The 14,278-nt window shown below is 41.9% G+C and overlaps 1 protein-coding gene across 8 annotated transcripts in view; it reads right to left on the bottom strand.

Annotated features, from left to right (window-relative positions):
• LHPP (phospholysine phosphohistidine inorganic pyrophosphate phosphatase) overlaps positions 1-14,278 on the bottom strand; it is a 67,700-nt gene that overhangs the window by 44,532 nt on the left and 8,890 nt on the right. For all 8 annotated transcript variants that reach the window (XM_090145634.1, XM_090145636.1, XM_090145635.1 and 5 more), the window contains exons 2-6: positions 12,155-12,342; positions 11,399-11,552; positions 8,650-8,713; positions 7,429-7,521; positions 807-898 (exon numbers count right to left, since the gene is read on the bottom strand). In XM_090145634.1, the coding sequence (XP_090001760.1) occupies positions 807-898; positions 7,429-7,521; positions 8,650-8,713; positions 11,399-11,552; positions 12,155-12,342 (591 nt within the window). The remainder of the gene's footprint in view (positions 1-806; positions 899-7,428; positions 7,522-8,649; positions 8,714-11,398; positions 11,553-12,154; positions 12,343-14,278) is intronic.

Below are 14,278 nucleotides of genomic sequence, written 5' to 3'. Positions count from 1 at the left end.
GAGGAGATGTACAGAGTCCTTCATAGGGCTATGAGAGATAACCCACAGGGACCCCTAGTTGGTAGTTTAATTAAACGTCTTGATGCTGCTAGAAGTTTCAGATGTGTCTCGTATCAAGCAGAGAACACTCACATTAGTATAAAAATAAATAAGCAAAACTCAAGAAACAAACAGTTCTGTACACTAAATGTGATGCAGAATTACTGCTGTAATTTTAGATGAAATATTACAGCAGTAATTTAACAGAAAATATCTCTTGAAAATCATAGAATCATAGAATGGCCTGGATTGAAAAGGACAACAATGATCATGTAATTTCAACCCCCCTGCCAAGGTCAGGGTTGCCAACCACCAGACCAGGCTGCCCAGAGCCACATCCAGCCAGGATCAAAGAAAACATGCCTCCCCTTCCTGCTTCTTTCACACAGTCTTTACTCAAGATGCATTTTGCAAAGGAAAGCACCATCATGCAGCCAAGCCTGACGGCTGCACGAAGAAGTGTTTGTTCAGGCAACAAATGGAAATACACGTGGATGGCAAATGGGTGCCACCAACAGGTAAAAATCTGGAAAAAGGCACAGAAAAGAAACAACCAGACAGGTCTCATGCATTCAATCTGAAGCACTATTCAGAGGCGTACCAAGTTTGAAACCATAACTCTTCTTTTAGAAATCAACGTGTTGAGTGAGAATTAAGAGCATGGCGTCGCTTGGCCAAAAGGCAAGTGCAAAAATCATTGAGTACAGCTATTTCCCCTCTTTCCACGATGACCTGGATGGAGCCAAGGCTGTAGGGATCACACTGACCTGTACTTTCCTGTCCGCACCTGCACTGCCCTCATCCCGCACTGCTGGGCGCCTCCGACGTCGCTCACGATATCATCTCCAATCATGATGGCCTGTCAGAGCAGTGAAATACGGAAAAATCGGTGTCAAGAGAATTTTATTTCTGCCATCCCTCACGCTCCTTTGACATAATAAACAGCTTGATTTGATGTTTAATACTGCCATCAGACAAATTAAACAAGATAAGATTGTCATCGTATTGATTAAATGTCATTCTACCTTGAATATAATTCAGGCGATAGCTCCTTGAGCAATACACTGGTGCAGTATACATCTGTACAATTTGTAATCAATCACGAAAATCAAAGTGATGTGGCACACAGTTCAAAGAAAATGTTGAATTTTATGAAGTTAGTCCCGTTCAGTTCCTAACCATGCCTTTATGTTATGCTCCAAGTAGTTTAAATTAAGGTCTTCTTTTTAAACATTTCCTTAAAATTGATATGCTAAGAGCTGGGCAAAACCTTAAGCTTGTGATCACTGAAATGTGTAATTTACAGAGTTTGATTCCAACCCATTTTCAGGTTCATATAAAAATTTGGGAAGTCTTCCATGAGTGCAAAATCTAATTTATCAATTTGTGCACAACGTGACTAATGAACTCAACTGAGCACACTATCAAAAAAAGGTAAAGTGTAAGGAAAAGTAAGGAAAGCGTTGCTTTTCCTACTGAAGAAACTGCTTTTACATTTTGAAAGCAGAAGTCTTTCTAGCAGGCATAATTTCAGTTATCACTTCAGCTAATCATCAAGGTCGGAAAGTGATGGTTTGGTATCTTGTGCGTTCTCTCCATGGAATGAATTTCCAGAGTGTATAAAAAAATATTGTAAAACAGTGTCTTAAGCTGAAACACATTTGCTCCAATTTCGTTCATCCCTCTCAGCTCACTTGCAGTTCTTCCCTATACCTTTTCAGCTGACCCATATCCAAATGGGAACACCAGAATGTGAACAGAATTTCCACGACAAAGACCTAAACTCCTCCTGGCTGCTCTCCTGTTCATACATCCATTTACCCAAACTTTCCAAGCCCTTTTTGCAACCAAATCACAATAGGAATTCATGCTGCAATTGCTTATTTCTAGTCAAGCAACCAGCCTGCTTGTCCTGCTCTGTCCTGCTCTTACCTCTCTCTGCACCAACCCATCTCATCATCACAGATGAGATCACAATACCAAACCCCAGTGGGATCCAAGGCAGCACCTTACATAGGCAGTCTTTTCCCCTGCATGCATGTATACTCTCTCCCTCCCCAGGGACATAAAGGAAACTCTTTAGAGCTCTCTTTAATGCTGTCAGGCAGGGAGCTGCTCTGGGACTGAGCTATGGGTGCCATGCATGAGACAGGGCCATGGCTGTGCAGCTGGAAAGATGGGATCAGTTCCTTCTGTCATCTCTATTTTAACAAAAAGTGCAGTTCCCACTCTGTAAGCTGTCTGCTGGGCAGGATTAAGTTAAATATATAGAAGACTAAAAGTACTAAGGCTCCAGAGCTATTTTTAATCGTCATCTGATTACAACAGAACCTTCTCCTACTTATTAAATAGCACATAAAGGAAATTTCAGGATACACCTAAAACCCATCTAAACAGATTATTTTCTGAGAGCCTTCATGTACCTAACTGAGATAGGTACATCTGGAACAGCTTCAGCTGATAAAACACAAATCCTCTTTTGAGTAATGCATCAGGTACAGCATGCAAGATTACATACAGTAGCTACCAGCCCAGTTCATCTTTCATGTTGCTTTTAAATACCATTCATGTGAAGGATTATCATCATCCCTCAGGTGATGGGATGTAATAGGCCATCCCTGCAAGTCAAGGCTCATTTGTCTGGTTCCATGCTGAAACAGTTTGTTTTGAAGCAGTTCATATATGCACACCCTTGCTTCATTCTGCCTAAGAGCAAAACCTCTGCGATCACCCTTTGAGAGCTTCTCTAAGCAGCAAGGAGACAAAAACTGATGGGAACACAGAGCTGGGGAAACATGGCCATAGGGAAGGAGCAGCAGGAGGCTTTGGGACAGATGGCATTGCCCACAAACTGCTTCAAAGCCACCACACGTTAGAGGGCTCAATCTTTTTTCATCCTTTCATTACTGGATGATTTTCCTTATCCACTCTGCTTATGGAAACACAAGTGCTCCCAGAAAGATGTATGGTTCCCTGCAGATAGCTCACCTTTCCCTACCACTGCACTAAACAGGCGTGAAATGAGGAAGGCTTGATTTCAAGTAATGAGTAAATAAAGCATGAATACGTAGGTGAAGAGAACAGAATGATGGCAGTGATTACATTTCTCAAAACAGCCTGGGGGAAAATCGGTAACAGTAGTTGGCGGAGAACAGTTTTGCCAGATTCTGTGCTTTTCTTGTTTTTTTTTTCTTCTTTTTTTTTTTTCTTATTTGTGTATATATCCTTTGTTTTCACTCCTGGATCCTCAAAACACTGGAAATGAATGTGTTCAGAACGCAGGAAAGGGCAGAGAGGGGTGGCTCTGAGCCCCGGGGAGAAGCGCGCTCACCAGGGCTGTATTTCACTCCATCCAGGCAAGTTTTCCTGCAAGACACACAGCAGCTCTGCAAGTGCAGCTGCACATGAGCAGTGATGCCTGTCCAGGCCAGCTTGTGGCATACGCATACCAAAATGTACTCCAGCCCCGGGGGATTTCACAGATTTACTATCGGTGAAGGGCAATAATCACTAAAGGAGGAGCAATTATTCCCAAATCATTTAGGATTTAAAAAATCATTGGCAAGAAGATAGAGGTCAAAAGGTGCGCTGTCAAGGGAAATAAAAAAAACTCTACCTGTCAAACCTGGGTTTAACTTCCTCTCCGACTGCAATATGGTAAGAAGAGAAAGAAATATAAAACTGGAAGGTCACATACCCACTGAAAGAAGGAATCAAAAGATCCCCATTCGCCTTCAAATTTTACATGGGAACCACACCATTCATCCATTCAATCAGTCTGGGGAAGGTACTGTTCTACATCAAGTAAAAAATTATTGGAAAGGACAAGAATGCAGTGAGACGTCGCTCTGGCTGCTAGAAAATCATTAAAGAATTAAGATGGGTATAATTCATATTTCCCTAAACCTTACAGCTGATGAGAGATGGTGTGTGGCTGTATGAATATGATAAATAAAGCAGACGTGTGCCAAAGCTGAGCAAAGCCATTGCTTCTGAATAGCTCCAGTCTAAATAGCCCTTATTCCCCACTACCTGGCTCTGCTTGTATTGCAATGCCCCGCTTGCTGGGAGGAGCGCACACACAGTATATTAGAGGCTGAAGTCTATGGAAGGTGCAAACATGAAGATTCAAAGAGGGAAGCATGCTTCAGCAATGTATTTAATACAACGAATGATTCTAGAGCCAAAAGTATTGAAGCCAAAGCAGATTTTTGCTATAGGCTTAATAACCAAGCTAAGTGTGCCAACAGTGTAAAAATAAAATAAAATAAAGCTGCTGCACAAAATCTTGATGTGTTAAGAGCCTTTGCCCTAGAAATATGATGCATTTACCTTTCTCCCTATTCCCCATGGCCCAGCTGGTAATCTGCTAGGCTTCAAGATCCCATAATTCTGTTAATTACATTTCTATCCAGGCTGCGCAAACATCAAACATGCATAGGGCATCACCCGTGGCCTCTGACCCCACAGAATTTGTACAACAAGGCAGGTGAAACAAAAAAAGAAATACACGACACCTCCGGGGCAGATTTCCAAAGGTGCTGAGACCTGCCAGGCCAGTGGATCTTAGAATCTTAGAATCACAGAGTCATAGAATCATAGAATGGCTTGGGTTAGAAGGGACCTCAAGGATCATGAAGCTCCAACCCCCTGCTGCATGCAGGGCAACCAACCTCCATATCTAATACTGGACCAGGCTGCCCAGGGCCCCATCCAATCTGGCCTTGAACACCTCCAGGGATGGACGGGGCATCCACAGCCTCTCTGGGCAGCTGTTCCAGCACCTCACCACTCTCACAGTGAAGAACTTCCCCCTGAGAGTGTTTGAAACTTCACATGGCTGCTTAACTCTTCTTCCTGAGATGGAGAACCTTCCTGTTATCCTGGCGATTGGGGAAGGGATGGCTGCACAGCAGCAGACCTTGGGGTGACCCAGCTCTGCTCTCATGCACTGCTGACCCCCACCTGAGGTGTGCAGGTGGCAGCAATGGAACTGGTTAACTACCAGGGCTTTATGCACTCCAGTATGACCTGCCATAACTCCGGGCAAAGCAGGACAATTTGCTACAGATAGAACTTCTTTATGATTATATAAAACTAGGGGAACCTTAACATTATTTAGGTTTTATTGTAAAGCTGTAAAAATCACCCACTGTTCCAGCTGCCTTAAAACATACGAATTAGGTATCTCGGTAACCTTTAAGATGTGTTATTCTTTGTCGTACTACTGAATCATAAGACAAATCTGGTTACCTCTAAGAGGTTTAAATTTCCAATCTATTAAAGTAATACTGGCAATCTGTTATTTCTAGGCCATTGAGGAAAGGTTAAAATGAAAATTGGACTTCAGGGAGTTCCTCCCATTCTAAGTGCAGGCTGAAAACATCTCGGCAGCAGAAGGTAAAGTCGGGGTCTCAGTAAGAAGCAGTTACCAAGGGAAATGACTGGTGATAACTTTATTGATTAAAGCAGCTTGAGAAATTTCAGGTTTGCCACTGTCTAGCATTACTGCGGTGAGACAGCTTTATTAAAAAGATACTTCTCATTAAAAGTCAGGTAAAAGAAAATTGTAATATGTTTTCAAAAGCACAGCTCATCTAGAATAGTTTAATGGATTAAATGCATTCCACAGGTGGAATAAATTACTGGCAAACATTTTATAAAAGTAAAGGCTAGTAAAGCCAGTCCTCATCTTGCCATTACAAAGACATAAAGCTCAGTCGGGAGACAGATTAAAATGTAACACAATGTGCTACTGATTAAGGAACCTATTGAACAACATACCCTGAGTTTTTATTATTTTGCATGTCTAATACAACCCAAAAAATCTGCCTCAAAAGAGCATTAAAATTGCAAAGTTAAGTGCTCAGAAGTTAGGAAAATCCACATGCTCTTCTGTAGTTTGTTGTAGGTTGCCCAAGGAGGCTGTGGATGCCCCATCCCTGCAGGCATTCAAGGCCAGGCTGGATGTGGCTCTGGGCAGCCTGGTCTGCTGGTTGGTGACCCTGCACATAGCAGGGGGTTGGAACTGGATGAGCATTGTGCTTCTTTTCAACCCAGGCCATTCTATGATTCTATGATCCTTAAAATACAGTAGGTAATACATTTACCAGATCATCATACCTATGGAAAAGGGCAAGCAATGGCACTACACCGAGCCTTGGAAAAGCCCAGAGCAGCATACCATTCACATCTCATACAAGCAGAATGAAAACAAATCTTCATGCCTCTGAATGAGAGGCATAGAATCCAAGGGCTGAGCTATGTATGTGGGCTTTTTTTTTTTTTTCTTTCCTTTGTTCTTTCTTTTTTTCCAGCTACTTTTTCTTCAGATGCCATTCTGTTTCTGAAATGGATTTTTTGGCTTGTTGGTTGGATGAATGGATTGAGTAATTGCTCAATATCTAGGATATTTTGTTCAGGCTGAGCTATCATGTTATTGGGAAGATATTGACAAACTGAAGGCAGTAGAGAAAAGAACCCCATGCTGGGTTAGGGGGCAGAGGGACTGAACTGCAAGGAAAGTTGCTGAGAGCTAAACACACAATTTTAGTAAGAGAAAGCCACTGTAATGATAAGGAGCCCAGAGATAATTGGAAGAAGAAAACATCCAGGAAGGAAACCAGTTATTTTTTGGTTGTTACCTAGAGTAAAATGAAAAGAAGGATATATCGTTTAAATGGAGATCATTTCATTGAATGTCAGAAAAAGCTGCCTGCCCATGAGATCTACTAAGCTGTGAATACTGTCCCTAGGGAACTTTAAAAAGCCTGTTTTTGCTCACTTAAAAACTCTCTGGACAAAATATGGATAAACATGGAGCAGGGAACATTCCTGCATGGGGAAGGAGATGGATAAGATGGCCTACTAGGTCTTTTCCATCTTCTCACTCTATAATAAAGTAAAACTCAAGCACACAGTGAATTACAAGGCTATAATTTCATCTCCAGGCTCCAGGGACCTACAAGCCACCCAAACTTCACTCCAATTGTTTATGATGTCACCAGAAGCCTGTGATGGAGTTATTACCTTGTAATTCACTGCCGTCTGTTAGTCATTTCGTACTCATCCTTATGTCCTGTGTGATATAACAACAGATCAATAAAGAGGGCACAACTATAGAGAGGGAAAAAATGGGCCATACTAAGCAAGCAGGGAGCATCCCACACACTCAGTGTATTTCTGGAAAGCCTGATGAAACCAGCAACATGAGAGGGGATTTGGGCTGGTCGGTGCTTCCTGTCTTTCCCTTTAGGAACCATACTAAAAATAATAGCAAATGTGACAGCAAAGGAAATAACATTTTAGTTACAAATCCCCCTTGCTGCAGCCCTCAGAGCAGCTGTTATCTTGTGAAGCACAACATCTTCCATCATTCAGAACCATTACCTGCTCTGGTAGAACTCCCATTTCTGCTAGGGCTGACTCAAAGAATGCTTTTGCTGGTTTGCCCACTACTTCAGCTTGAACATCACAGGCATACTGGAAAAAAAAAAAAAGAGAGAGGAAGACACAGATGACTACTATTAAGATCAGAAAAGGATTTGTTCAACTTCGTAGCTTCAGTCAATTGTATAAAAAGTATGTAATTATTGATTTTCAGCCTTAAGTAACACGATGGGTTAGCAGGTGAAGATTACTATCTGGTAGCTTGGATAACAGGAGTGTTCAGTGTTCTCTGTCAAAAGAGAAAGTCCTCTTGAAGCATCTCGAGCTACAAACCTGCTTGATTCTCTGTCGTGACAGCAGCCTACCGAGTCACTTCCACTATCCCTCCAGGTTGTGAGAGCCTCGCTATGACAGAAATAACAAATAGCCTTCACATTAAAAGATGTGGAGAGTTCATTCAACCTCCCTGCATACTTTTAATGGCTAAAGTAAGCAGTCCGAGTTGAAAAGCTTTGTTCTCCAGCAACGTGCTGAAGACTTGAGTACATAAAGCATTTCTAGCTTGTTCCATGATGAAAAGTCCAAACTTTTTGGGAAGGCAGAAAATCTCTCTGAAACTTATCCAAATGAATGTGCTTCAAGCATACGTTACATCCACTATCTTCTGTGCTTGTATACTTGCCTACTTTGTTTTATTATTCACATTCACTCAATATGATTTTTTTTTTTTTTTTTGCAAGCCTCTTTAAAGAGAGTAATGATTGTTCCCTCCTCTCACCCTTAGGTCAGCTTATCTACTGGGTTCTGCACAGACTTTGGCTTAAAAACAGACTGCATAGAAGTATCTTGCTGAATAAGGACTTTATGCTGTAAATTGCTAAGGGCAAGGGGCTGTGTTAACAATGCTGTGCCAAACATTAATGGACCTTCAGTTTTTTCTTGGATATCTTGCAGAAAATATACTGTGTTCTTGTTTTCCAGTTCCTTCTTTCAAGGGCCTCACTTCCAATAAAGATACCATGATGTTAAAAGTTCACATTTTAAATATAGTAAAAATGAATAATATAAATCCAGCCATCTTTAGAATGCAGCAAATGGGTTTCAGTCTGTGAAAACTTTCTCCACCAAGGAGAGTAATTACAGATGATGACCCATATTCATGCCAGTGACTCTTTAACAAGGTGCACAGAGCGAGTAAGCATAATGCAAGCTATAAAATACCTCTAATGCCTTCATATATGCTCCAACATCAAGTTTCAGACCATCAGTTTCTTTATAGTAGCGTCTGGAAATGAAAGTGATAAAGTTCCAATGAAATGAAAATGTTGGCAGTTAAATCCAAAGAAACTACATTTTATTATTTCTCTGCCTATACAGATGTCCATATGGCTGCAACAAAAAGTCAAGTCATCAGAAACTCTGAAGCCTTAAATTAGCACCAGGAATTAAGTAAAGAGCAGGCTCAGCACTGTGCAAAGATTTCAGACCAGGTGCCCATCTGCCATCTGGGATACGACTCTACTCATCCAAAGGGATTTCCTCAAGTTTATTTTAGGGATGAAGTTGCCCCATTTTCTACTTCACAGGGTACCAGTTTCTCACAAAGGACAGCAGGCACATTGCTCTTGTTTTGGTCAGAGGCAGAGGTACTCCTTGGTAGATGCAAGATCTCCTTTAGTAAATCTGGAAGGAGGCCCCAGACAGGAGACCACCATTGCTTGTCATCAGCCTTTACTTGCCTTTATTTTTATCAGGACTGAGAATGTCCTCAAAACTAGATTTTACTCCTTCCAAAAATGTTGCTATTGCTATGGAGTTCACAAAATTAATTACAGTCTTTATGGACCTTTTCTTGAATAACCATTCATGTTAACACAGGTCTTCTAAGCTGTCCTGATCAGAGCAAAGATGGGTTTCTGTATGACAGGAAAAAAAAGTGGGATGAGCAGTCAGTGAAGATTTTATGCCTTATCCTTCTGCCATTTTCGATTATTCAGCACTGCCTCCTTTTAAAATGACCACTTGACCTTTGCTAGAACAGCCATTAACCTTCTATAGTCTAGCGTAAACAGCTTAATTTTCTGACAGTGGCATGACAGAAGAAATTACAAAGCCAATTCCCACTCTCAGCCCAAAACAGATGCTAAATGTAAATCACTCCATTTTCAGGAGGAGGGCATTCTGCTTCACTGACTCTGACGCTTTCCTTTTCCATAGAACGAACTAAAACTTCAACAGAAATCAACCTGCTTGCTCCAGGTAGAGGAGTTGTTAAGGTTCTCGCACACTGATTCTGCACATGAGCAAGAAAGCTGACTTGTGGTTTGTTGGTTTTTTCACATGACTCTTGGCATCGATGATGCATCTTAGCTATAAACTGCCAAGCAGTTCATCCAGTTTATAATCTCCATTCATCAGGTCTGAGAATTTACCTACCACAGTTTTTACCTCACTTATTCAGCAAGTTCTGCAGAACTCTGATTCACAGTATCTAGAAGTTTGATTGTAGAAGAGCAAAAACTGAGCTCAGGAAATCCAAACATGGGTTATTCTTCATTAGAAAAATAAAAAAAAATAAAAAAAATGATAAAACCCACACCCCACCAAACAAACAAACTGTGGGCCTGCTCTGGAGCTGTCTGCATCAATGAAGGACTAAACAAAATAATACTTTTATATGCACAGGGCACAAGGGCTTTCTGGCATTGCTCATGTTGCAATCTTAAAGGTAGATTCTGTATTTCATTTTGAAAGATGGTATGATGCCACACAATGCTTGGTTATTTTACATACATTAGCCACTGTGCTGTTGGCTTATAATGGCTTTTCCTTATCCTTCCAACAGAAAAATCGCATGGACTTTTTTCCCTGGTTTATAGGATCAGAGCATGTGAGTGAAAAGATTGGCAACACAATGGATTTAACTGCTCCTCGCTGATAAGATCTACCTTCTGGATCAATAACCCACCAACTCAGAAGGGCTTTCACGCTCATTATGGTCTATTGAACCACTGAAAAAAAGTCTCCGTGGTTTCCTCAGACTAAACAGGCATATTCTTTTTTAAGCCCATACACAGGGCAACAGATAAGAATAACTCCTCAAAGGCCACTGGGATTTGTCATTATTCAGCATTGTCGTTAATAAGCACCTGTTCACCATCTCAGAACACATCTAAATGAACTTTTTAACTAAAACATTCAAAATTCCCGAACTGGACTTCTTCTGCCTATGAAAATAAGCAGTCAAAATTTCACTTTAATGTTCAGAGTATAATTAAAAAATATCTTTTGACACCTATACTATCAAAGCAACCGATTTGTCAGTTCAAAAGCAGAGGTGCTTTTGCAGGTCTTCATCATACCTATCAGCCAAGCCATTTCTCAGTATATCACTGGGCTCTCCACACAGGTCTCCTCAGCCACCACGCTTTGCTTGCAGCCAGATAGCCCCCACCTGCACTACAATTTTGGTGGAGTTTGGGCATTGCAGAAAAATGACCATCAACAATTGAAATTGAAGAGATGCCCCACCCAGTGCATCACAGAGACCTCCTGATGGGCATTTGCTAAGTTAGCTGGAGGATTTAGCATTGCATGCTGAGAGATTGCCAGTGCTCTCTGCAAACCTGCACAGTGATGATCTGGGTCTCATCCCAATGAGTGCTGCATCCATACCACCCTTTACCTTCTCGCTTCAGTTTCTCCTTGTATCTCTGGAAAGACTACAAAACAAAAGTGACTCAAGACAAGAGGCCAAGTTTGGTGACTGAATTACGATCCTCAAAGATCCACTGAGGATCTTTCATTGACAGATACCTCAACAGATCAACCTCTCCATTTAGACACATCGATGAACCACTTAGAAGCGTGAAAGCCTATGCCAATATCTGGCATCCACTAAGTACAAAGGCACTGGGTGAAATTAAAAAATAGAAAGATGAGAGGGAGAAACAAGTAGTGCTCAACTCACCCTTTTCCAAGGGAGATCAAAACAGGTTTCTCCAACCCAATCAGAACTCTGAAAGCTTCATTAAGGTTTGCATAGGAGAAATTTTCTGCCGCATCTCCGATAACCACACAGTTTGGGTTTGTTTTATCAATGTCAGCAAATTCAGGGACAAGATCTAAAGAAAAAGAAATCCATACATTCCTTACCATTTCATATCCTACCTGAACTGATGGTTTTCTTGTAGCTTTGTGTTTCTTTTCATTCATCACTCAACACATTAAAAAAAATAAATACAAGTCTGAATCAAATAAATAAATGCAAGTCTGTTCTTCAGCTTCCTTTTATTTCTGGCTAGATCCTGCTATTCATCACAAGGAGGAGAAAAATAAACCATTTCCCACTGTTGCCTGAGCTCCTGCCACCCACTTCTGAGTGGCTCAATACACAGAGCATCTGGGAATAACCTGTTTGCTGGGAAGTTTGTTCTTTACTTCCCACACTATTATTTACTGCTTCAAAAAGACATCCCTGAAAAAGGAGGCCTCCTTGGCTGTTGTTTTGCCAAGTCACTCTATCAGCCTACCTTCACTGCACTACTGATGGAGATCACACTCAAGCCATTCTGTTACAGTTCTCCTAGAGTCTCACGACTGAAGAAAGAATAGGAACAGAACAGCTAGGAGCTCTTTCACTACCAAGCTATAGGACTTCACTGCTTGGTCACAAATGCCTACATCCCTCTGGGTTGTCCCCACCCAAGTCCCAGTGGTGTCCCACCATCGTGCACGAGCAGGTGTGGCCTCAGCCCACGCTCCTTCAGAAGGCGGCAGGCTGCTGGTGCTGGGGCGGTGACTTCAGCCACAGAGATGTCAAAGCCCAGGCCCTGCAGCTTCTTCACAAATTTCTCTCGGGTCGCTTGTGTTTCGTTAGTGCAGAACCGCAGCTTCAGGCCGGATGCTTTGATTCTGTTGAGTAAAAGCAGCGGGATTTAATTGGGTTAATTGGACATGGAAAAGGAGTTGGAGTATCAGCTTCGCTAATCCGCATAAAACATGGATAATTACAATAAGAATGCAGTGATGACAACAGGAGCAGGATCCTTTATCATGACCATGTAGGCATCCCTACAATACATGGAATTAGAACACAGAATCATAGAATGGCTTGGGTTGGAAGGAGCCTTCAGGATCATGAATCTCCAACCCCCTGCTGCAGGCAGGGCCACCAACCTCCACATCTAATACCAGCCCAGGCTGCCCAGGGCCCCATCCAACCTGGCCTTGAACACCTCCAGGGATGGAAGGGGCATCCACAGCCTCTCTGGGCAGCTGTTCCAGCACCTCACCACTTTCTTGGTAAAGAACTTCCCCCTGATATCCAACCTAAATCTTTCCTCCTTCCACCTAAAACCATTTCCCCTTGTCCTGTTGTTATCTACCCTTTCAAGGAGTTGACTCCCCTCCTGTTTATGGGCTCCCTTTAGGTACTGAAAGGCTGCAGTGAGTCACCCAGCAGTTTTAGGGCACTACATATGCAGAGCCCCTGCATAACATGGAACTGGCATCTGGAGCAGAGCTAACATCACCATGGTGGCAGCACTGATGATGACATGATACGCAGGATACCTCAGCCTGCCATGCTCACATTCTCTCCATGTATCAAAAACCTCCAAATCCAGTTCTGTATCATTAAAGCAGTCCTGGGACGTACACACAAACTGCACAGCCATGAGCACAGGAGCTGGTGCAATAGCACTATTAGCATTTCGATTTGGATTTACACCTTACCACTCACTGGTCATCTGCTACAGTGATCAGCGCTTACACTGGAAGTAACAGCACAGCTTTGCACTTCTGCAGACTCCAGGCACGAGGCCTGCCAGTTACACTGTGCTACAAGAATGATGCTTTTATCAATGCAGGGATGGCTTCCGTCACATTTATCATGCAATCTCTCATAAAACACCTGTGCTGCTATTTGTTGGGTAATCCTGAAAAATAGAGCAGTTTCATTGATTTATTAATAAATGTTTACTGAAAAAAAATGTTTTTGACTTCTCAAGGGAAGAAAGAAAATATGGCCTCAAATGCCCAGAGCCAAGGACACCATTCCTGTGGATCACTGCTCTGCATTCTCATGCAAGTCCTCTGCCTCAGAGCAATTTTGCTTCCCCACCTGCAAGCAAAGGTGCCAATAGTACATATTGCACAGAGCTTCAGCGTTTGCAGAAATGTAATTATCTCATCCAGTTTTCATTGTCACATGAAAATAAAATGTTTTAACCATTCTTCATTGCACTGCGCCAGAAGCATTTCACAGTGCCAAGCTATTGCCTTGGGATTCACCAAGTTGTGGTGACCCACTGGAGATACCATGAAAAGGTCTATTCTCCAAGGATCAGCTGTCTGCCTTTTGGAAAATCAACATATTTCAATGTGGTCATTGCAAAAGAGAGGCCTTTAAAATCTATCTCAATCTTTTTTTCTTAATTTCTGCCAAAGGGACCCTCACTTAGCTCCTCAAATGTACTAAAATGTCTAAATTTTGTTAGTTTTAGCGAGAATATGTACATAACTATCTTTGAGGACCTGGACCTGGCCTAATACAGGTTCACATACCTAGGTAAGTTTGAGATTAGGTTTATTAAATTGGTATTAAACTATTATTGTTTTTCTTTCGTGTGTGTGTGTTAGGAAGAATGATGGCTTTTCTATCAGGAAATCACCTGCGCTGATTCTTAGCAAGATGTGTGGGTCCTTTTTCTAGGAAAGAAGATCCCAACAGGTTGGTGCAAACACCAAAGCCCAGACACCACACATCCAATGAAGAACTTTCCATCCAAGAATTCTTAGAAATCCAGTCCTGACCCAGAGAGCCCCTTCTGCTCATTAAAGCTGCATG

The sequence above is a fragment of the Phasianus colchicus genome, chromosome 8, assembly GCF_987193195.1.
Source record: "Phasianus colchicus chromosome 8, bPhaCol1.hap1.1, whole genome shotgun sequence".
Lineage (NCBI taxonomy): Eukaryota > Metazoa > Chordata > Aves > Galliformes > Phasianidae > Phasianus > Phasianus colchicus.
This window is presented reverse-complemented; position numbering and strand designations above follow the sequence as displayed.